The sequence below is a fragment of the Adelges cooleyi genome, unplaced genomic scaffold (genome assembly GCF_023614345.1).
Source record: "Adelges cooleyi isolate 19-005CV unplaced genomic scaffold, UGA_ACOO_1.1 ACOO_flye_CR_arks_rails_tigmint_CR_PRNA_14, whole genome shotgun sequence".
Classification (NCBI taxonomy): Eukaryota; Metazoa; Arthropoda; class Insecta; order Hemiptera; family Adelgidae; genus Adelges; species Adelges cooleyi.
This window is the reverse complement of record NW_026095795.1, coordinates 205,569-226,560: the sequence shown is the minus strand read 5'-3', so window position 1 is coordinate 226,560 and position 20,992 is coordinate 205,569. Positions and strand designations below refer to the sequence as shown.

Below are 20,992 nucleotides of genomic sequence, written 5' to 3'. Positions count from 1 at the left end.
CTTTATATATTTTGAAGAAAATGTGTTCCTATTTTTTGTTAATTATAGCAGTGCACGTTTTGTCGAGATTAAATTGTGTCTTTGTGAGTAAATTTGATGGAAAAAAATAATTTCTGTTACATTATGAATATATAACAATTTTCGAACATTTTATACAACTTTACTGTGAGGAATATGACGAAAAATCACAATATCAGCTACACCGTGTATTGTTTTTATGGATATAATTTTATTTTCGTGGTCGTTGTTAGCTTTAGACTTGATGGGTGATACATAGGGCGGGGTCCCACCGTCGATGGACCTGTCGAGGGTTTAGTTTCTGCCCACTAGGTGTGGTATGTGAGTGCCCTTTTAGTAGCCCAGTTAATTAGCAGACTTGTCCTCTCGTTAGCACGGTCGGAGTACCCCAACCGTTCCATTTGTTGACGTTATAATTTTTTTTTATTTTTTGGTGGGCGTAAAGCCGCCTCCGCGCAGCTTTCCAAAGTCCTATTTTCCTGGTCGAAAAATGATTTCCACAAAAGTTAAAAGTGCTTTGCTGCACAAAATCAACGAATGATAGATTCTAAAAAACAAAACCCCTGAACAAGCATGTTGCTGGCATGTTTGGCATGTCTCGAAAAATATTACTATTTAATTAATGAAATAATATAAATTAGCCAAATGACTGAAATGATCTTAAAAAATTAATTGAAATATGTATTTCTAAAATGTTTCCATAATATTTTGTAAATAAAATTGAATTTCTTTCCGAAACAACGTCGATAAAGTATTTTTTAACACATTAAAAACACGTTTGACAGAATTTTGTATTTTTTTTTTCGCTGTCTAAACTTGTGAACAATGTAATTTGTTTTTTTCTGTGTACAAAACATATTGTCAACGTTAAAATACAATACACGAACGAAGGGTACAAGGAAAGCCTAACGGATGAGTAGTATTTTTTGATTTTTTATAAAATCAAAACATATTTAAAAATGCAGTACGTCAAAACGAACCCAACCGAATAAGGCGACATTCTATACAAATCGGTATGACGTATCTGATATCGAGTTTTTTCCAAAAAAAAAAATGCTTTAGAAAAACATGTTTTGTAATCGATAATATAACGTGTGCATTTTTTATCATTTTTATAATTTTTTTTTTTTTTTGTATTCGACGAAGAGCCCCGAACACGTTATAACGATATTAAGATATTATTGTTATTTTGCCGTATCAACAATCGCGTATCGCGTGTGCCGGATGGGTAAACTCGAAAGGCACGTACTACTTAGAAAATAATATATATGTATATATATATATACATATCGATTGTCGGGCCCGGCATAATTTATACCATTATTATTTAAATAAACGCGTGTACCGCACAACAGGTGGCTCGATCCAACGCCACCCTCGTTATCCCATTATGTTTATTACCACTGCACAGACTATTACTGTTACTACTCCGGTTAGAGGTTGTGCGTACACGCCAAGCTCTTTTGCACACGTATGTTGCACACGTATTGTGTATACACGACGTTATTGCTCGAATTTGGCCGCCCCTTAAGCCCCCCCCCCTCCCCGTCTCTCTCCTTTCGGGCTCGTAATTATTTAAGTGGAAAAACCCGGCGTTTTCGGTTCAGTAGATTCTCCTGTGTACTCAAAGTTAAGACAAACAACATATTTTTAAAAACACCTGTACTCAAAACGATCATAAACATATATTTTTCGACGACTAAAATATTATTTATATTAAATACTTTTCATCGCCGTCAACGGTTATTCGTCGATTTTATCACTTTCTACATTTATAATGATACTTTATATTATGAATAATATTTATGTCACGTTTTATCAGCCTAAGAACGTGTTGAATTATAGAAAATTAGGTGCACATATTTTATTTTAAAACCATTCACTGCCACCGTCGCGTCCGTCGACTCGTTTGTCCTCTTAGTCCGTAACTGACCTGAATCTTTTTTCTAGCCATTTACAATCGAATCGAAAGTTCGGATGACATCTACGTAGGTGCAAAGATTTTACAAATTCACATCTCGTACGACGTTTTCGTTTTTCTAGAAAATATCATCATAACCGAATGGCTGTTCTTAAACCGAGTGGTGGTTGCGTTGACCCGATAGTGAGGGTTTTTCGGACGTCGGTTTCGCCGCAACCCTTATCCCTGTCGTCCCCCTACCCCTCTCCTATCGTGTCCATTATCACGAATCCGGGGCAGGTGGCTGGGGGGGGGGGGCGGGCTGCAGGTAGTTAAACGTTTGCCAAATGTTCCGGGGGCTCGGGCCACGTCTGTTCTGGCTGGATGTAAAACTTCCTTAGATTTGTGGCGTCGGGTCGGTCGGAGGGTTTCCGGGCGTTTTTCCCTAGGATTTCTTCGCAGGACCGCACCGGATTCGGGCGCCGAGGTACACGTCAATAAAGGCCGAGAGATAAAAGGCTTTGCGTCGTCCTGTGTGTGTGTGTGTGTGTGTGTGTGTGTATACACATCTAATGCAACACACACATATATATATATATATATAAACTTACTAAATCGAGGATATCCGCCGGACCGCGTGCGGCGGTGCTGCCGGGGCTTAGGCGGAAAGAAAATCGGCGAGCACCGTGGACCGTAGGGGTTGGGGCAGAGGGGGTGCAAGCGAGGCTTTCGGGGGTGGACCGCGCGGATAGTGGGGTGGTGGGGGGGTGGAAGTGCGATATGGCCGAAATGAGTTTGAGGGGGCAGCAAAGACGTTGACGGCGAAGGGGAAGATTTTGGGCTGGTGTAAGAAAAAAAAAAAAAATAAAAAAAAAAGTAATAATAAAAATAAAAGACTAATTCCGAAAGTACGGAAGCTCCGGGAGACGTGCAGAAGAAGAAGAAGAAGACCGTCGTCTCGTGTGGGCTGGAGGACGCGCGGGGGTTGCGGCTCGGGCTGACGCGGTATAAGGGTAGTGTACGATTTCTCTCTCTCTTTCTCTCGCCCTGTTTATAGATATATATATATATATATGCGTGTGTGTGTGTGTGTTTGTATTGTATATATATATATATATATAAATATAATATACAGACCCTCGTCTCTTGGGCCGCCACCGCGACCGTCACTATCCCCTTTCGCCCCGGCCCGGCCCGGTACACTTTTGTCGTCCCACTCGCCCTCCGGCCGAAAATCCATCTTACCCACCACCCCTCTTGTCCACCTTTGGAAACTACTCTACGGCCGAAACGATCCCCGTCTCTGCCCGTCCGCTGCGTTCCCGGCGGGCAGCAACGCCGTCGGATTGTTCCTACAGCTTTCTGCCGCCTACCCTACCCTCACCCACCGGGGCGAACCTTCCCTCGGCTGACGCGGGCGCCGCCACCGACAGCCGTCACCGCCGCGTCACACTCCAAGACAACCGACGTCCGCAAAGGCGGCGGGGTGTGTGGTGTAAATGCGTGCTCGGGGGCCGAGGACGGCCAGAGGGATGATGGGCTCCTTTTCACTCAAACTATCCGCCCTCCTCCACCCCTTAGCCCGTTACGTATACGATGGCCACCCTATATAGAACTTAATACGCGCCGTCCACCCCCGCATTGTCGTCCGCACCCCAAACGCACTGGTCCGACTCGAATAACGACGGTCAGGTCTCATTTATAATGTAGTTCTACGTGGCCGGCCCTTGTCGGCCACGTATATATATATATATATATATATCCACCTACTATATAGGGTTATCCAAAATTCATGTAACGACGATTTTTTTCTATGCCAAAAAAATCATCATTATATTTATCGACAAACAGTCAACGGCGCCACGCATTATTTAATTATTACACCCATCGAAAGCACAACGGTGTAATGAGAGTAACAACCTTTGAGTAAACACTATAGCGTTTAAAGTTTAAGCGAGAGAGGAAGCGCGCGAGCGAGTGAGCGTGGATGTATTTAACGCAATTATTAAAGTCGACCACGACGAAGTATTTATCCATAAACGCCAATCGATTTTCATTACATTATTCTGTTGCCCCATTTGACTATTACTCTGTACATATTATGTACAGAGTAATCATCATCATCACCTTCGTGTTATCGCTACTGGCGAAGCTTTGTAATTATTATTATTATTATTATTATTGTTACGACCGACGACCGTAAAAGGTGGGAAACGCATTTGTGAACTTTATATTATACAAGAAACGAACCAGGGACCGTTTCAGTGTCGCACCGATAAGTTTGTGCCTAGGAATTTGTGCGGTCTGGTGAGCCGAAAAGAAAAGGGATGTTGTGTGACAAAAAAGATGCGATTTAAGAGTGAAATGAAATTCGTATGAGAATATTATATTAAAAACGTTTTCAACAGAATGGCAAACAAATCTCAATAACGGTAAAAACAAATACAAAACCTCCAATGTAATATTGCTAAACCACAAACCAAACATTCGGTTAAAAAAGTTAACCGCAATTTAAGACCCAATGACATATTTTATAATTTAATGAATTACACTTTAGTTTACTAAATCAGCTTCAATCAATTGACTCTAAACAGATGAAAACATGTTTTTAGTGTTAACATAAACATAGTCATCAAGTACAATATGAATTGGTTTAATAGTGTATTTATTATAAAAATATTTGTTCCAAAATCAAAGACCGCTTTTTGATAACTCAATTAACAATACTTTAGGTTAGGTCCTCGCTAATATTTGATGGTTATAATTAGATTATAGGTATTTATTCAGTGCCGTTCATTGTGTGGCCCGATCTTGCGGTTGACTTGGCTTATAAACTATCGCAACGATACACAAAGGCCCGAGGGGATTATTATTAAATCTTGGCTTTATCACAAATTTTGTTGCTTTGATGTTTTTGAGGGTTTTCGGTTCGGCTAAATCAAACAATTAACTGCACCGCCGTTGTTTCTGATACAAACCACACAGATAGGGCACAGTCAGGTGGGGTAGTTGTAGTAAACAAATGGGGGTGAATTTAAATGGAAACATTGTCGTGTGTGTTTTTTTATTTTTTTTTAAATTACATAAACAGTTTTTTTACAATTGATACCCCACCTGACTACCCTACTATCTTTTTGCGATTATCCAACCCTAATGTTCTTTTTTTTTTTTTTTTGTTAGGGTCCCAATCGTCTCTATAGGTATAGTATTGATAGTGTATATGTGCGTTTAAACGCAAACGAAGGGTTCGGAACGAATGCGCCGGTTATAATGTAGGACTAAGGATTAGACCTTGTCGTCGCACGTTTGTTTTATTTTATTGTAGCTTTGTTATACTGTGATATCGATACCGGCACTCGTCGGTCGTCGTTTATCAAAGCTCACGAGTGTACCGTACGCTTGTTTTTATGAGGATAAAACACAAGCAATTGAAATAAATAATAATAATTTACCTATGATATTTTTTAAGGAATTTACTTACATTGGTATGTAAAATAAAGGGAGATTTATTTAAAATAGCAACATATGTTTTTAATTACATACATTTGTAGATCACATTAAAAAATATGTTGGCGTTTGAATTTAGAATTTTCATTTATTTGTTCATTTGATATGGAAAAGTACTATCTGGTCATAGCTAATGAACAGATAAATGAAAATAAAAAATTCAAACGCCGACATATTTTTACATTTTTGGTCTACAAATTTATGCAATTGAAAACATACGTTGCCATTAAAAAAAAAACCAAAAATTCCCCTTTTTGGCTTATAAGGATTGATGGTAACATTTTTCAAAATTTGAAAAATGTAGTAAAATATGTTTTTTTTTCCTTAAGGGTTAAGGGAAAAAAAATTCACAAAATATTTATATTTTCAGAGAAAATGATTGTCTTACGTTAGTTGGATCACCCTATATATATATATATAAATATATATATTGATTTTATATGTTTTGTACATGTAAAAAAAAACACTTTTTTTTGTACAAACTATTTAAATACTGTATTTGAAAACGATTGTAATAAGTTTTTATGTGAACAGTTGGATTTGAAATTATTCGAATAATTTTTCAATCGAATAATAAATTGTCTGAACGACTTTTTCTTGAATAATGTGTTATCTAGATGATTATTTAGATGTAACGTTTCGTTCGCAAAATGCACAACCGCGTGGAAAATCCGTTTTCGAACGACTATTTTTGGTATTCCAGGCCACCTGTGCCCTGTGGATGGAAATGTTATTATGGTCGACTCGACTTTTATTGGCGCGTTGACGTCTTGCCTTTATATCGACTTCTTGTTGTTAAAACAAACATCGGCGACGACGAAACGACAAACGGGCACGAGATTGCGAATTTCAACCGTTTCTGTTAAGATCACAAGGAATTCCAGTCAACAGCCAGTTCGAAAGCGGTTGTTTAGTATTATTCCAAGCAATCTCTGTCTGTGAAGTCAGCGATTTCATTCCGAGAAGCATCCCGGCCGCGACGTCGACTATATAATGATGTTTGCTGCGAAGATAAACTAGAATAATAATAACAATAATAATATCGTCTCCTATATATACCGTGCACGGGGTTTCCCGGAAACCCTCTTCTATTAGCGACTGTAACAGCACCAGTAACGGTAGTACTTAGTAGCGGTATTGCAACCGATATGTCTTTCTTGTACAAAAAACCTGGAGATTCACCAAAACGGAGTTTGAAAATAAATTCTTAGAATAATAATCGAAAACGATACAGAACGAAGCGATTGATCAAGGTTATTTTACCCGTGTGCAGATGTGATGTGCATCGTTCGAATAAAACGTTATATCTGAAAATAAACATCTAGATTGTTACGTTATTCAAGTAAAAGTTATTCGAATAATTTTAGAAATAATTATTAGAATAGTTTTCAAAGATATTATTTAAATAGTTTGCAAGTGCTAGTTTTCAAGTAATTATATTTGAGAATATTATTTCGTATAAATCTAATATATTCTACATTTAGAATATATTATACAAGACCAGTAAAAATAGGAGTGCATTTTTTATTATTCGAATAACTATAGTAATTAATTGCGCTTTGTTGAAATAGAAAAAATTAACTTGTCTAACGTTTATTTTTTTTCTTTTATAAATCTCACACCGTCTCCCATAGTAGTGTGCGTTGGAAACTACTTTTTGTTACCCGTTGATTTTTTCAATTGTACTGTCATTCAAAGAAGTTAGACGTTTGTCGAGTACGTTTCAGAAGGCTTCTTGTTGTCTAAAACCTAACTCGAATTGACCGTACGTTTTCCATTAATTATTACCACGTTTTTTTTTTTGCTCTTTTCGGCGCTTAAAGTGTCTTTTTTTTTTTTTATACATCTATTGTACTATATTACCCAACTAACGCTTAGTCAAACTGGATAGACACGGTCGTAGAACTGTCAAATGATCACGTTTTTTTTATAAAAAAAAAAAAAAAAAAACGACGTTTTTATTGCCCGAAAATATTATCGAGTGCTGGCGCGGACGTTAGCCTTTTTTTCCCCTTCTTTTTTATTATTATTATTATTATTGTTGTTGTTGTATTATTGCCCGCCAACGCGTCGGGGTCGTGTTTACATTACGCCTGACCCCACGTCCCCTTTAACGCGTCATTAACAGCTGTTTAATAGGCGGAAGGTGCGTTAAAGTAGGACTTTGGGCCGTCAAACTCTGTAAATACTGTGTAGGTGGATGAATAACCATGATAATATTAATGTTGGATTCGGATCGATAACGGGAACAGCTCGCATTGCCGTGGCGGTGGTGTGCAAGTCGTCGGGAAAAAAAAAAAAACCCCCATTTAGAAACAATTATCTCAATTACCAAGACGGTAATTGAGACGTGTATTTTTATTTCAATACCGACTGCGTCGCGTTAAAGTGTTCCGGACACAACAGTACTGATTGCAAATAGAAATGAATTACAGTACGGCTAATTCGATTACTACTGTCGTTCACTTCGGCGCCGAAGTGTTTCGAATACAAGACACTAATAATTACGAGTAGAAATTAATTACACCGTTCAATCCAATATCGCTGCCATCGTCCGCCATCGTGCCATCCGTCAAGAGGTGGTGTCACAAAAAATATATATTTCAATGAGTCAATATTGTACTGCCGGACATTGTCTGAGTGGTGCCGGCGGGCTTTCAAGAGAATTTGCAATTTTATTTAACGCCCAAACCAACCTTTGAGCTGCCCCCCCCCCCCAATCGAGGCGGCCTTTGCGAATCTCAGCGTTGCTGCGGCGTCTTAGATTTATAATATACAGATAATACTTTTTTTTTTTTTTTTTATATTCAAACACCACAACGGGGCGCGAGCGTGCGACTTTCCGGCAGTGGGAAAATCGAGCTTTATGATGTCTCACGGCGAACCGGCGGAAGGAGAGGGAAAGGCACGGGCAGAGAGGGGGGGGGTAGGTAGGAATTTTTCTTGTTTTCCTCCCCGGCGTGCGAGGGGAAAAAGGCTCAAGTAGGCCGACAGAGGTGCAGGGGGTGCCGCCGGCATGGTCGTCTCTATACATGCTCACGCACTTCACTTTTACACCGACCGGTATCGCACACTCGCACACACACGAACGTACCCTTATCCTGCTGCCCTCCCCTGTTCGGCGAGTCCTTTCAACCGTACACACTCTTCCTCGTGTGTGCCGCAGCCGTATATGTGTGTGTAGTTTTTTTTTTTTTTTTCGCCCTGTCCCCTTGACTGCGTGGGTACCCTTCTTTTACACCCCTGTGTATGCCGACGAAAATACAATATATATATATATATATATGAATATATCTATAAAGAGAATTCGCATTTGTGTGTGCACAGTATACCACAGTATACGTGTATACTACCGTCGTGTATTCGACTCCTCCGCCCGGCCGCGGCGCTCTCCTATAATATACGCTCCTTTATATACGCCTACTGCGACGGGACTACACTGTGCCCGCGCCGCTATGTACTTGTCCAAAAAGCTCGGAAACCCTCGACGAGCCTCCCCGCCCGCGCCCCACGTGTACCTCGCACGCCCCGGGGTCTTGTGTACTTAAACCCCGTGTGCTGTCAATCTCTCTCGCCTCGCTCTCCACTCGTCCCCGTCGCCGGCCATTGCAGTCAAAAGACAGCGGGGGCAGAGAGCGGACGGCACAGACCGACTGACGGAGCACAAGACGATAGTCATACAGGGCGTACCAAAAGTTATAGCTCGTAGCCGACAGAGGAGGATCCTCCTCAATTTGTTCGCAATTTCTACTCCGACGTTTGTCGGGAACCGAGACGTTGGATGAACCTCCCTGGAAACGGCGGAGCACCGGAGAGCATGCCGGCAGGTCAACGTCTTGTGTCCAAGGAGAGAAAGTTTCGTACCCGGCCACGTCGGGAACACAGGGCTGTTTCCACAGTTATTTGACAAGCCGTCAGAGTGTTTGTTAATGAATAATTGTCTAACCCACCCCGACCGTTTCCCGGACCTTTTGTGCGATCCGTCGAGCACTTTTGTCGCGCCCTGTATATAATATATACTAGTGGTGCACACCCTTCTCTCTCTGTGCAGCACTCTTTACTACCGTGTCGCCGCCCGCCTCTCCTGCCCGGCGCATCCGACGACTTTCCGTCGTCCGCACTCTCCGGCCTTGGGCTATTTTTCTCCTTTTTTCTCCTTTTTTTTTTTTCTTCGTCTTCTTCTTCTGTCTTTTACTACGCCACCCTCCGGCCCCACGTGTCACTCTCTCTCTCTCTCTCTCTCTCATCTCATCCCTCTCCCCCGCCGGCCGTACCTTTTACCCCCGAGGCGCGTTCATAAGACGGCGGTTTACGAGCCCACGACCATTTGTTTCCGCCGCCTTCCACTACCCTCCAACCCCCCGACACGGAGGGTGTCGCCTAACCGAAAACCGTCGGGAACGATCGCACCCGTCGTCACCCGGATCGGACTCGGGACCTAAACCTCACATCCACGTTATATATATATATATAAAATATATCTATATATATATATATGCGTGTGTGTGTGTGTGTGTGTTCCCTTTAAGCTACACGGCTATATAACGTGGCGAGAATAGAGCGTTGCGCCGCCGCCGCCGCCGCACCGCACCGCCGGCGGTCTCGTGGCGCGTTCGGTGGCGTTCGAAACGGTCAGTCTTCACTCCGTGCCCGACTGCGATACCGGCCCATACACTGGCTTGCTTCGGTGAAGTTTACGCGCGCGTACTTCCGACGGTATTCGGATATATTATTTTGTAATATCGAGTTTGACTTTGTAAACGACCGGCCGGCGAAAAAAACGTCATGAACGTTAAACAATAATCGTCGAAAGCAAAACAAAAAAAAACCGTTATCGTTTTTTACCGTTCAGACAACAGCCAACGAGGTTCAACCGGTCGTCGTCGTCGTCGTCGGCTTTCCAAATGTCGGCCAAAAGAAAACAAGGATTGAAGGTATTAAACGGATCCGATTATTATTGTGTATCAGATGCAATCGGAAGTGATAGGAACCAAAAAAGGGTATACAAGTGACTTTTACAACAAAAAAAAAAATTCCATTGTAAATTGTGTTGAATTTAATTTATTTTCATCATTCTTTATTATTCTCTCTAACAACAAAAATAAAAAAATTTAGAAAATACTATCAAACAATTACAGAATAACAGTTTATCGACTAACTTGTACCCTTTAGGTTCTGTATCACTTCAGTCTTATTTGTAGTTTTACCATTATCAAACTACCCTTTTAAATGGGTGTTGTTTCTTAAATTTTGTTTTATTTTTTCAATGATTTTGATGCAGGTAATTTGTCTTGTCTCTCTCTCTCTTTATACCGCATTTTATCTAAAATAGATATAAGTACACTATAATTGGTCACACTCATCACGTAATATTATAACATAAAATGCCTGATAACTGAACAATGAGTAATAACACCAATGTGTTTAGTCGACCAACACTCGAGCGGCGGCAATGATGCGCGTTGTACAAGAATAAGAAGTATTAAATTTGCGGGGAGTGGGCCAAGACGGGAAAAGTTTTACCAGAGGAAAACGTTGTGGGTCTCCCAATAAATAGCTGCTGTAATTACTTTTGCAATGGTGTTTGATCGAACGGGGTTAAGTTAAACGGCGGGTCGGCGAGGAATAATTTTTAAAAAACGGCGGGCTCCGGTTTACAGCTGGCCGTGGCGCATGTATTATTTAAATATCCGCACCGCGCATTGTGTCTTTGAATAATCCACAGAGAGAGAGCGCGGTTCGCACTTAACGGCCGCCGTGGCCGTTTTGGCGGCAATTCAAAAAACGGCCCCTAAGTACGCTTTGTCGTGTTGGCTTACAACCCGTATCCCGCGAATTAGATTACCGCAAAACCTAACACACGGTGCCCCCACCCTCCCCACCGGGTTGTAAACCACACAAAGGGCTATCCGAGACAACAACTGTGTCTTAAAAATAATTGCCATTTTCTACGATTTTTTTTATTTAAAAAAAAAAACAAAATGTTTGTCCATGTTAACCGTCGACTAATGTAAATGTGTACCTTATGCTTTTGTCAACTATAAAACGGTAACTTACTTTTGTTTAATTCCACGCTTAAATCGACAGTGTTCGGCTGAAATGTTTTCCATAATTACCTACTACATGTAAAGTTATTGAAGTGTACAATTCCATTTTAGGACGGCTGAATTAAAAAAAAACAATACTACACTTCACCCTCAGTGCCATGCCGTCTTAAATTTTGAAACTTAAACGAACATTTTCAGCAAATTACTTTGAAAATAGTAAACTAAACGTTACCATTTAAGTAGAAAAAACCACCAAACGAGAATATGAAATTAGACATTACATTAGTTACCAAAACGTTTCCCAAAAGAAAATCCACCCATTTTTTTGTATTGTTTTCAAAGAAAATGAGCGTCTTGCGCTGTAAATGGATCACAATTTCGAAAATGTTTTTGTTTTTCGAAATTCACTTATCGTTCTAGCATATTTAAGTGTGTAAAACAATAGATTCACCACAATGACAACATTACGTACAAGGCTATTGTCGTCTCAAACCGTCAGTTCCGGTGGCGCGGCTTCGGTTCCGGTCAACCTTTGGCGTTATTTTTTTTATCTTTTTTTTTTATTATTATTTTTTTTTAAAAATTTTTTTTAGTTTTCGCTCTTGTGAACTTTGTGCGCGCCACCGCCACACGTACGCGGCACGAGCTTCGGTCCGCTTGACGTGTGCCCGTTGCGGTGCGGCGGTGCGGTGGTGAGGGATATATATATACAAACACCGATCCGGGGCACCGCGGGAGAGTGGCGGGCCAGCGGACGCGAGGGGGTGAGTAGGATGATAGTTTCGACGGTCGTCCGTGGGACGGGGGGAGGGGAGGCGGCGGCGGATAACCGTGGCGGTAACGGGACCCCGAGGGGAGGGCGCGCACAGACAGTTTTTGACCACCGCCGCCGCGGCCGCCTCCGATTTATTTTCACCCCTCCGCCGCCGCGCCGTAGGGCTCTTCCCGCCGCCACCCCTATCCGCACGGCCACTGTCGGTTACCCTTTTCGGACCCTCGTCGTCGCCACACGCACACACACAACACACGTTGCTAAAACCGCCCGGACCCGAGCCCAAAACCCCTGTCCCCTGCCCCCTGCCCCCGCCGTACACACAGCAATAGCTGTCTGTCTGTCCTACGGCTTTACGTGTACGTGTACGTGTGTGTGTGTGTGTGTGTGTGTACACGCACTAAAGCCCCGTCCCCTCGCACCCCGCTTTCAAATCCTTTTGCTCCACTCGCCCGCCGGCCCGTGGGCCTTTACACGCGCGTTGCCTTCACACCCCCGTCACGCGGCTCTCTAAACCTACACACACACATACATATATATATATTTACCCTTAACCCACCCCCTCCCCTCCTCTTCCACGGTCGTCCGTCGCGCATCTCTAACCTCTCCTGCCCACACACACACACACACACACATACCCACGTGCACGTATGTTTATATATATATATATATATATATGTGCGTGTATGTGTACAAGGCCGGCTAATGTTTCCAACGGCGGTGCCGCTAAACCCCCCGCGCCCCTCTCGTGCCAACACCCCGACCCGCGCCTTCCTTACGTCGTCGTATCCGTTGTGTTTGCGAGCAAGCTTTCCTGCCCCCGGACACCTCGTCCTCTTCCTCGTCCTCTTCCGTCTCCCTTTGGTCATAGTAAAAACCCACCGCCCGCATTCCCTTGCTTACTACCCGCCGCCGCCGACTATCTCCGTAGAATTCCCTAGTCGTACATTCGGTATATATATATATATATAAATGTGTATATACACGCGAGACTAGGGATACGAGTGAACCTTTTTTGACCGGCTACGTTTTGGTCCCTTTGGCTTACCCCCCCCCCCCGACGTCGTCGTCCCCGTCCGCGGCCGGACATTTGGCACTGTCCTACTATACACCTTAGGACCCTTTGCGTTTCGGATAACGGAAAGCTACGGGGGGCGGGTGGGGTTAAGGCGAAAAAAAAAAAATAAAAGTTTACTCGGTTTTATATATATATATATATATATATATATGTATATAAAGTAACATGACATAGCACGGCGCACCTCCCCTCCGCTCGCTTTCGCGTTAAGACTTCTACCGCCCCTCACCCCACGCTCCGTTCGACCCATCTACAATATATATATATATATATATACAGCTTTTAATGCTGCCGACCCGACGGCGGTCCCTTTAGCGGCACTGCCACCGGTCGCTTCACTTGCCCGCCGTCGTTCCTTTAGACCTTCGCCCGTTTCCTCCTCAAAAGTAATAAGTAATCCTACACGGGCCGCAGCCGCCGCCGCCGCCTCAGCCGCCGTCCGTATCCTATGCATATATATATACAATATGGTAGACAACGTCCCGCGGGTCCCCCCGTAGCCGCTTCCCGTCCCGCCACGGGTTAGGTTACTCTCCCGGAAAGCCCTCGGCGCGTCTCATCGTCCGTATCGTCGTCGCCGCCGCCGTTGCTAACCTACATAATAATAATAATATTATTATTATTTGTACACCCTATTTTGCATCCTCTTTCGGCCACCTTAGGCTGTTAAGTTGAAAAAATGTTTTAAAAAAATACCAACAACAACCCCAAACGATCCACTGTTACCGTAACTCTTGAAGCCTGGGCAGTACAGCAGACTGTGCTGCTAATTGCAGCAATACCTTCGGGTCCGAGTTAGAAGCTGTACCGCCTGTAACGGAGTTACAGAGAAACAATAATTATTTTAGCTGAAAAAAAAAAAGTCCTTAATAAAATCCGTTTTGTATTTAACGATAAAAAATGATTACATACATACAGGTCGGAAATGTTATTTTAAAGGGTAATAATATTAATGATAGGGATGGCTTGGGAATTTGAAATAGCAACCTGTGTGTACTTGTGAAATAAGAGATAACGACGACTGGTCGATAACCAGTTTTGGATAAATATTTCTCGAGTTATCTGCATTTAAATATACAGGCAGTGGGCGAAAAAGACTGCAATATTATTATTTACATAGAAAACCGCACTTCCTCCGTCGCCTAATTAAAATGTGTGCATTGCTCTTTGACTTACTTTTAACAACTACCTTTCAAAGCACCCGTTTTCGAAATCCGTCGTCCCCTTTTTTGGGTTTTTTTCGAAAAGTAATTGACTTCAAGCTAAAATAATTTTGTAAATTCACTAGTAGTGTAGCTATGGTTAATTATTTTAGGGAATTTATCGCTTTTCCAGACCATCAAATCGCCCTTGGCAGTCTGTACCCTACTGCACAACGTTCTTAACACTATTTTCCTTGCCTAAACATAGCAGAGTATAGTTTACTCAGTCCATTTTTAAACCGAAAGATACAATTTTAAAGCCAACGATGTTGTATCTTTTTTTCCAATATATTTAAGGCATTTTTTTCTTTTTCACACAGTGACGTTTGATAGAAAAAAAAACAAGAATAACCTTAAAAAAAAAAACACTCTAACGAGACAAAAAAAGGCAGGGAAAGTTATAGTATAGCCCGGGTAGTCCGGACTGTGCTAATTGCGTTACTCTGAGAAACGAGTTAGACTACCTTATAGTCTGAGGTAGCGCCAGGTGGTATTGTAAGACTCGGACGGTCCAACTAGCCTGAGCACGCATGTAGAAAATCACTACCTGCACTATTCAAATGCCCTGGTCCTACAATACTAGCTGAACGCCTCTATTATACTTTATACTAACAAGATATTCTTATTTGTTTTGCCCAAAAGGATAAAGGAACGGCAGCAGCAGCTTTGTTACACCACAGGAGAATGAACGGCGGCGGCGGCGGTGGTGGAGATCTTCACCACAACCAACACCATCGGCCCCAACCGCACCACCGGAGCGCACCCAACGGTAACGGCACGGGATTGCTATCGCCATCGGTAAGTTTATAATACCTATTATTGTCATACTCAACACAATATACAATAACAACTGTTGTGTTGTATTGCCCACTGTACAATTTACCATGGTATACTTATTATATAGGTATACCTTCAGAGTCAATCCCCCATTTGATGTCGAAGATAAGTGTTTTCTACCCTCTAGTCCAACCCTCACCGGTCATATGCGTGCGCCCTGTCAATATGAAAATAATTTATGACGGGGGAAAAAATGCATTTTTTTTTTTTTTTTTGGAATGTTATATTTTTATACAGTTGTACAACTGGGTCACACCCTTCGAACACCCGGGGTTTGAGCGTTAGAAACGGATTACCATGACTGTAATTCAACTAAAGTTCAAAATTTCTCTGAAACCTACAACTTATAAATCCAATCATTTCTCAATAGTTTGAGCTGCTCAAGTTTAAAAAAATAACAGTACTGGTAAAAATATATCATGACGATTCTTGTACCTTCCAAGTTATAATAAACCTGTTTTCGGTTTTTATTTTTTTGTTACACTTTGACCGTAGTCAACTCTCGGGTCGCTATGCGCGAATGAAAACAACAGTCAACGGGTAATGAAAAAAATTCCATTATATTGCTAATTACCGTAAATAGGGTAACTATGACAATACATTTGTACAGACAGACGATCAACCCTAATACTAAAAATCTATTTTAAACATACAACTGTAATTGGCTACTATGCTTTTATCGATATTTGTACTTTTATTTGTAAACATTAGACCTCCCTTACTTAATCAGTTACTACTACTATTATAATACTTTCATTACTGTGCTGGTTTATATTGTACTTGGTTTGGACTTACTGTCCACAGATTCGCATCGAAGCGTTTATTTAAAAGTGACTTAATCACTTTCAGTTAGGTTAGATTTGGTTAGGTTTGGTTAGGTTAGGTTTACTCTCCGTCCCCTCTTCAAATCAAGTCAATTAATTTAAGTTTTTTTGGTTAATTTTCCAGAACTTGTCTTTGAACCACATGTCACCGACACAGCCGACACCGCCTCACCACTTCCATCGCCACTGGCTGGACAGCGTCAGCAGTGCCGGTGCCGCCGGCACGCCGACCGGCCTGCCGGCCGGTATGATGATGCCGCTCGGCATGGGCGGCGAATCGGCATTGGACATGGACAACGCCGTGGCGGCCGCGTATAACCGTTTGTTGGCCGACTTGCACCGCACCAGCAGCCACGGGCTGGTGGCCGGCAGCCATCCGGCGACGGCGGCGGCGGCCGCTCTCCTGTTCAACAACCCCGCCGCCACTTCACCCCCTCTGCCGTTGCCGCCGCAGCATCACCAACACCAGTTGACTCACCATCAGATACAGCAACACATTCAGCATTACGCGGCGGCCGCCGCCGCAGCAGCCGCCGCCGCCGCTTCGGCGGCACCCAACGCGTCTCTGGCGGACGCGCTGGTCGGCTCGTCACCGCCGCCGCCGCTTCCGGTGGCGCCGCTCTGTCGACTGCCGTCTCCTACTGTGACCAAGTCGAGTGAGTAAATTGGCTGTGCTTAGTAGTAGTAGTAATATTTTATAAAAAGCTCGGCATAACAATTATTTCCTTTTAGAAACCAAAAAAAACCCAAATGACACCACTTTGAGTGGTTTTAAAAATACGGTTTTTTTTTTATTATAACGAGCTAAATATAACTTAAGTGCGATTGTCTTCACAGGAAACGACAACAGCGGCGAAGATAAAGCCGAAAACTTGGTCGTCGACAACCGTCAATACAACAACGCGGCTTTGCTGGTCGAACAACAATTGAACGTGTCGACGGAACAACAGCGTCGTGCCACACCGTCGCCAATCACCACCAACGGCGGTGGCGGCGGCACCGCGTCGTTGGCCGCATCTTCTGCGTTGGACTTGCAACAGAAGCAAAACTACGAAGCCGGAATAGGAGCGGTGGACAAGTCGCCCAGGTCAGCCGGTCCGGGTCAACAACAGCAGCAACGGGACAACGAACCGACCACGACGACCAACGTTTCCGGCGGCGGCGGCGAACACGGTCAAATGGACACGATGGACAACGCGGACGACGACGACGACGAGGACGACGCCAACGTGACGACCGGCACCAACGAGAGCCACCAGGACAACAGCGGAGACGACGACGACACGGACGACGTGGAAACAATGGTGAACATGCACAACCAAGGCCAAAACCAAAACGCCGCCAACAACCATTCGGCCACGCCAATCGATCCGGAACGTTTGAAGGCGTTCAACGTGAGTGGCCACATTTCTTAACCTAACTTAAATGCATGCAATTAACGTCATATGCTATCATATATGACAAGTCCTTTACAAAGGTTGGCGATAAGAGAAAATGGGGAGAAATCAGTGGACAGGAGGTACGATAATGATAAGCAAATTTGTAATTGGTCTCCCTTGGACAATCTTAAGTATCGATATTTATAAGAGAAATGATTGATACTTGATAGGGAATGTCAGTGAAATGTATTCTATGTTTTTTCTTATTTTCATCCTTTTGTAAGTTAATGTCTCACTCAGGGGGAGGATAAGGAAGTTAATGTACAAACTTTTCGATTTTAATTTATGGAGCTCTATTACTTATTAAAAAACAATTCAAGTTACATCTAAATTTGTGCTGGAAGGGGAGAACTTTTTACATGTTAATCCGCTTAATTACGTCTCTGATCTATTGACTTGTTGTACAGAGAAATCAGTTTAGTGACTTGTTCGAAAGTGATTTTATCACTTTTATTTGGACCATCTTCTGGCTTCATCTTAACCTAATTCATTTGCTCATTATAGATGTTCGTCCGGTTGTTTGTCGACGAAAACTTGGACAGGATCGTGCCCATATCGAAACAGCCCAGGGACAAAATCCAGGCCATTATGGACTCGTGCGCCCGTCAGTTTCCGGAATTCGCCGAGAGGTCCCGCAAGCGCATACGAACCTACTTGAAATCGTGCCGTCGCAACAAGAGGAGCATGGGCCAACCAGGCGTAGTGACCACTTCGTCCGGAGAGTCACCCATATCCAGTTCGTCGGCCACCAGCTGCTGGTCGTCCGCCACGGCCGTAGACAACCAACAGACCGCAACGGCTCCAACACCGGTAATTATCATCCGCTAATTCACCTTTGTCCAATCCTTTTGAGTGTCTCTGCACCCGCTTGAACCGAGTGGATTCAAACCGGTCTTGAATCAGTCTATGACCGTTGGTTTTCTTAATTGCAGCGGCCTACTCCGGCACATCTGACCAGCGTACAAGCCGAAACCATATTGGCTCGGGCATGCTCGAACGAGTCGCAAAATGCCAAGCGCATGCGTCTCGGCCTGGAACCGTTGGCGCAGCCTTATCCCGTGTCCGGCATTGGCCATCCAATGGTCGACCATGGCCGCGGCACCGTGGATTCGGGTTCCGGTTCCGGCGACGACGACGACCAAAGCGGAAACGGAGCTGCCGGAGAAGACGATCAGCCGGTGAAAATGGAAACCACCGATTCGGCTGAAAACGACAAACAGGCGTCGCCGCCGCCCTCGTCCATGGCGGTTACAGGTTTCGGGTCTCCCACGGCCAAGCCCGGGTTGGAAGTCAACGGTCAACCGATGAGCATCGACGGAGATTGCGCGCCAGCCGAGAGACAAAAGCTGAAGGCTCGCCGGCACTATCGCGGTGGCTCGCCATTCTCGCCGATCAACGGTAAGGTTTTCTAGTCTACATACTCGCCTAAGTCGCTACTAACTTCGTAGAAGTACTACTTCTCGCGAGAAACACCAACTCTTGTGCGCTTCTATTCTGATCACCCAGAGTGAGCCGTGTAAATCCGGCTTATTTCATATTCAATTTGTGATCCATCATTGATGATAAATTCACCTAATGTTGTTGGATCCCGAGATAATATTGATTTTGGACTCGGGCCTCCCAATAATTGTTTTTTTCTCGAGCGGCATTTAAAGGTGCCGAGCCAGGTAATCAATTTCTCACTAGTTCTCTCTGACTTAGGTCAGCAAGACGATTCCTTCTAGCTGTCACTGCAGATTACTCTTTGTAGTTCGTAGATGGAAATTTGGTCGAGTTATGTTAGGTTTAGTTGCTGACAATTTTTTTTGGGAGCCTTAGAGGGTTTGAAGGATCTGGAGCCACCTTCTAGCTCCACCTGCGATGGCACATTTCCGATTGGTTCACATTTGCATTCCGTTTGTCCCTTACCCAAACCCACGAAACCGATGCCCGCTTGATCGAATTTTCACCGTGCGTTTTTCCATTGCAGGACCCACCGACTTGAGTATCAAGACAATGATGGAAACTCCTTCGGGCATGCCGGCTCTGCTACAGCCTCAGCCGTTGCCGCTGCAGCAACACCACCAAGCGCCCGTTCCCAGCAGCTGCACGGCCAGGATGCTGCTGACAACCTCGCCGCCTTCCACCATACCCACCATGGCGGCGCTCCAGCAACAGCACCTGCTGGCCGGCACCGGCAGCGCCCTGGGCTTGTTGACCGCCCCGCCGGCGCCCACGGCCGTGCCCACGCCGACCATCCAGCCGCACATCAAGACCGCCGCCGGAACCCACAGCCAATCGCAGCTGTCGCAAAAGCTCAACGCCGCCGACATGATGACCGTCCGGCAGCTGATCGCCGGATACAGGGAGTCGGCCGCTTTCCTGTTGCGGTCGGCCGACGAGCTGGAACAATTGCTTTTCCTGCACTAGAGTTAGACAATACAACATGCACACACACACACACTAAGCGTTTCCCGGTAAAAAAAAAAAAAAAAAAAAATGTTTTCAAAAAATTGGGTCCATCTTCAATTACTTTTACAATAGTCCAGTACGGTATACAATTATTACACAATTCATCATTTTATTACGATTACTATTATTATTATTCTACGTCGGCTGTATAACGTATTGTACTTTAAATGTAATGTATACAAAAGAAGTTTTTAATTCAAAACATAACTGTAACAATTATTACTATTATTATTATTATTATCACTACTATTAGAACAAATACTACTATTATTATTATCTTAATCAAAATGTTTTTAAGCTGTTTATTATTATTATTATTATTATTATTATATATATATTTACTATAGTCCCTTTTTGAGATATGATGTAATAGTACAAAAATTAAACTAATCGTCGTCGTGTACAGCAAAATAATAACAAAATGAGCATTTTTTTTTTTTTTTTTTTGTAAGATGTAATTATTGTAAGCGTTTGCTCAGAGTTGGCCAACCTAAGCCAAGGAGAGAACCTAATCTAACCGTCGGTTTTAGAGTCTGCGCTAGACTGAAAAGGTGTTAATTTCAAAAGACAGCAATAGTCCACTAGTGTGTTGTCCGTCTGTACGCAAAATATCTCTGGAACGGTCGGACGAGTGTTTACAATTTTTTCAAAGTAACTTAACAATTATTTTTTCCTTCTCGGCGTGAGTTGTGGGCAATCATTTACAATACAGAAGGGATTTTGATGATGGAGTTCTGGAAAAAAATTTAATTTAATTTACACGTTGTCTGATATTGTAAAATAGCATAAGCTAAACTGCGTCGCGACCAAATTGTTATTATTTTATTAGAAACTTAACGACTTAACGAATTGCCCTGTACGGCGGGATCATCGTGTCAAGTAGGTAAAATCTATAACACACCATGTTACATAGTAAA

The 20,992-nt window shown here is 43.3% G+C and overlaps 1 protein-coding gene across 1 annotated transcript in view; it reads left to right on the top strand.

The window, feature by feature from the left end:
- LOC126847937 (uncharacterized) overlaps positions 1-20,334 on the top strand; it is a 30,087-nt gene extending 9,753 nt beyond the window's left edge. Inside the window, exons 5-10 of the mRNA XM_050588380.1 lie at positions 15,167-15,322; positions 16,310-16,841; positions 17,023-17,579; positions 18,129-18,434; positions 18,557-19,022; positions 19,594-20,334. Of these exons, the coding sequence (XP_050444337.1) occupies positions 15,167-15,322; positions 16,310-16,841; positions 17,023-17,579; positions 18,129-18,434; positions 18,557-19,022; positions 19,594-20,033 (2,457 nt within the window). The 3' untranslated portion in view covers positions 20,034-20,334. The remainder of the gene's footprint in view (positions 1-15,166; positions 15,323-16,309; positions 16,842-17,022; positions 17,580-18,128; positions 18,435-18,556; positions 19,023-19,593) is intronic.
- The last annotated feature ends 658 nt before the right edge of the window (positions 20,335-20,992 follow it).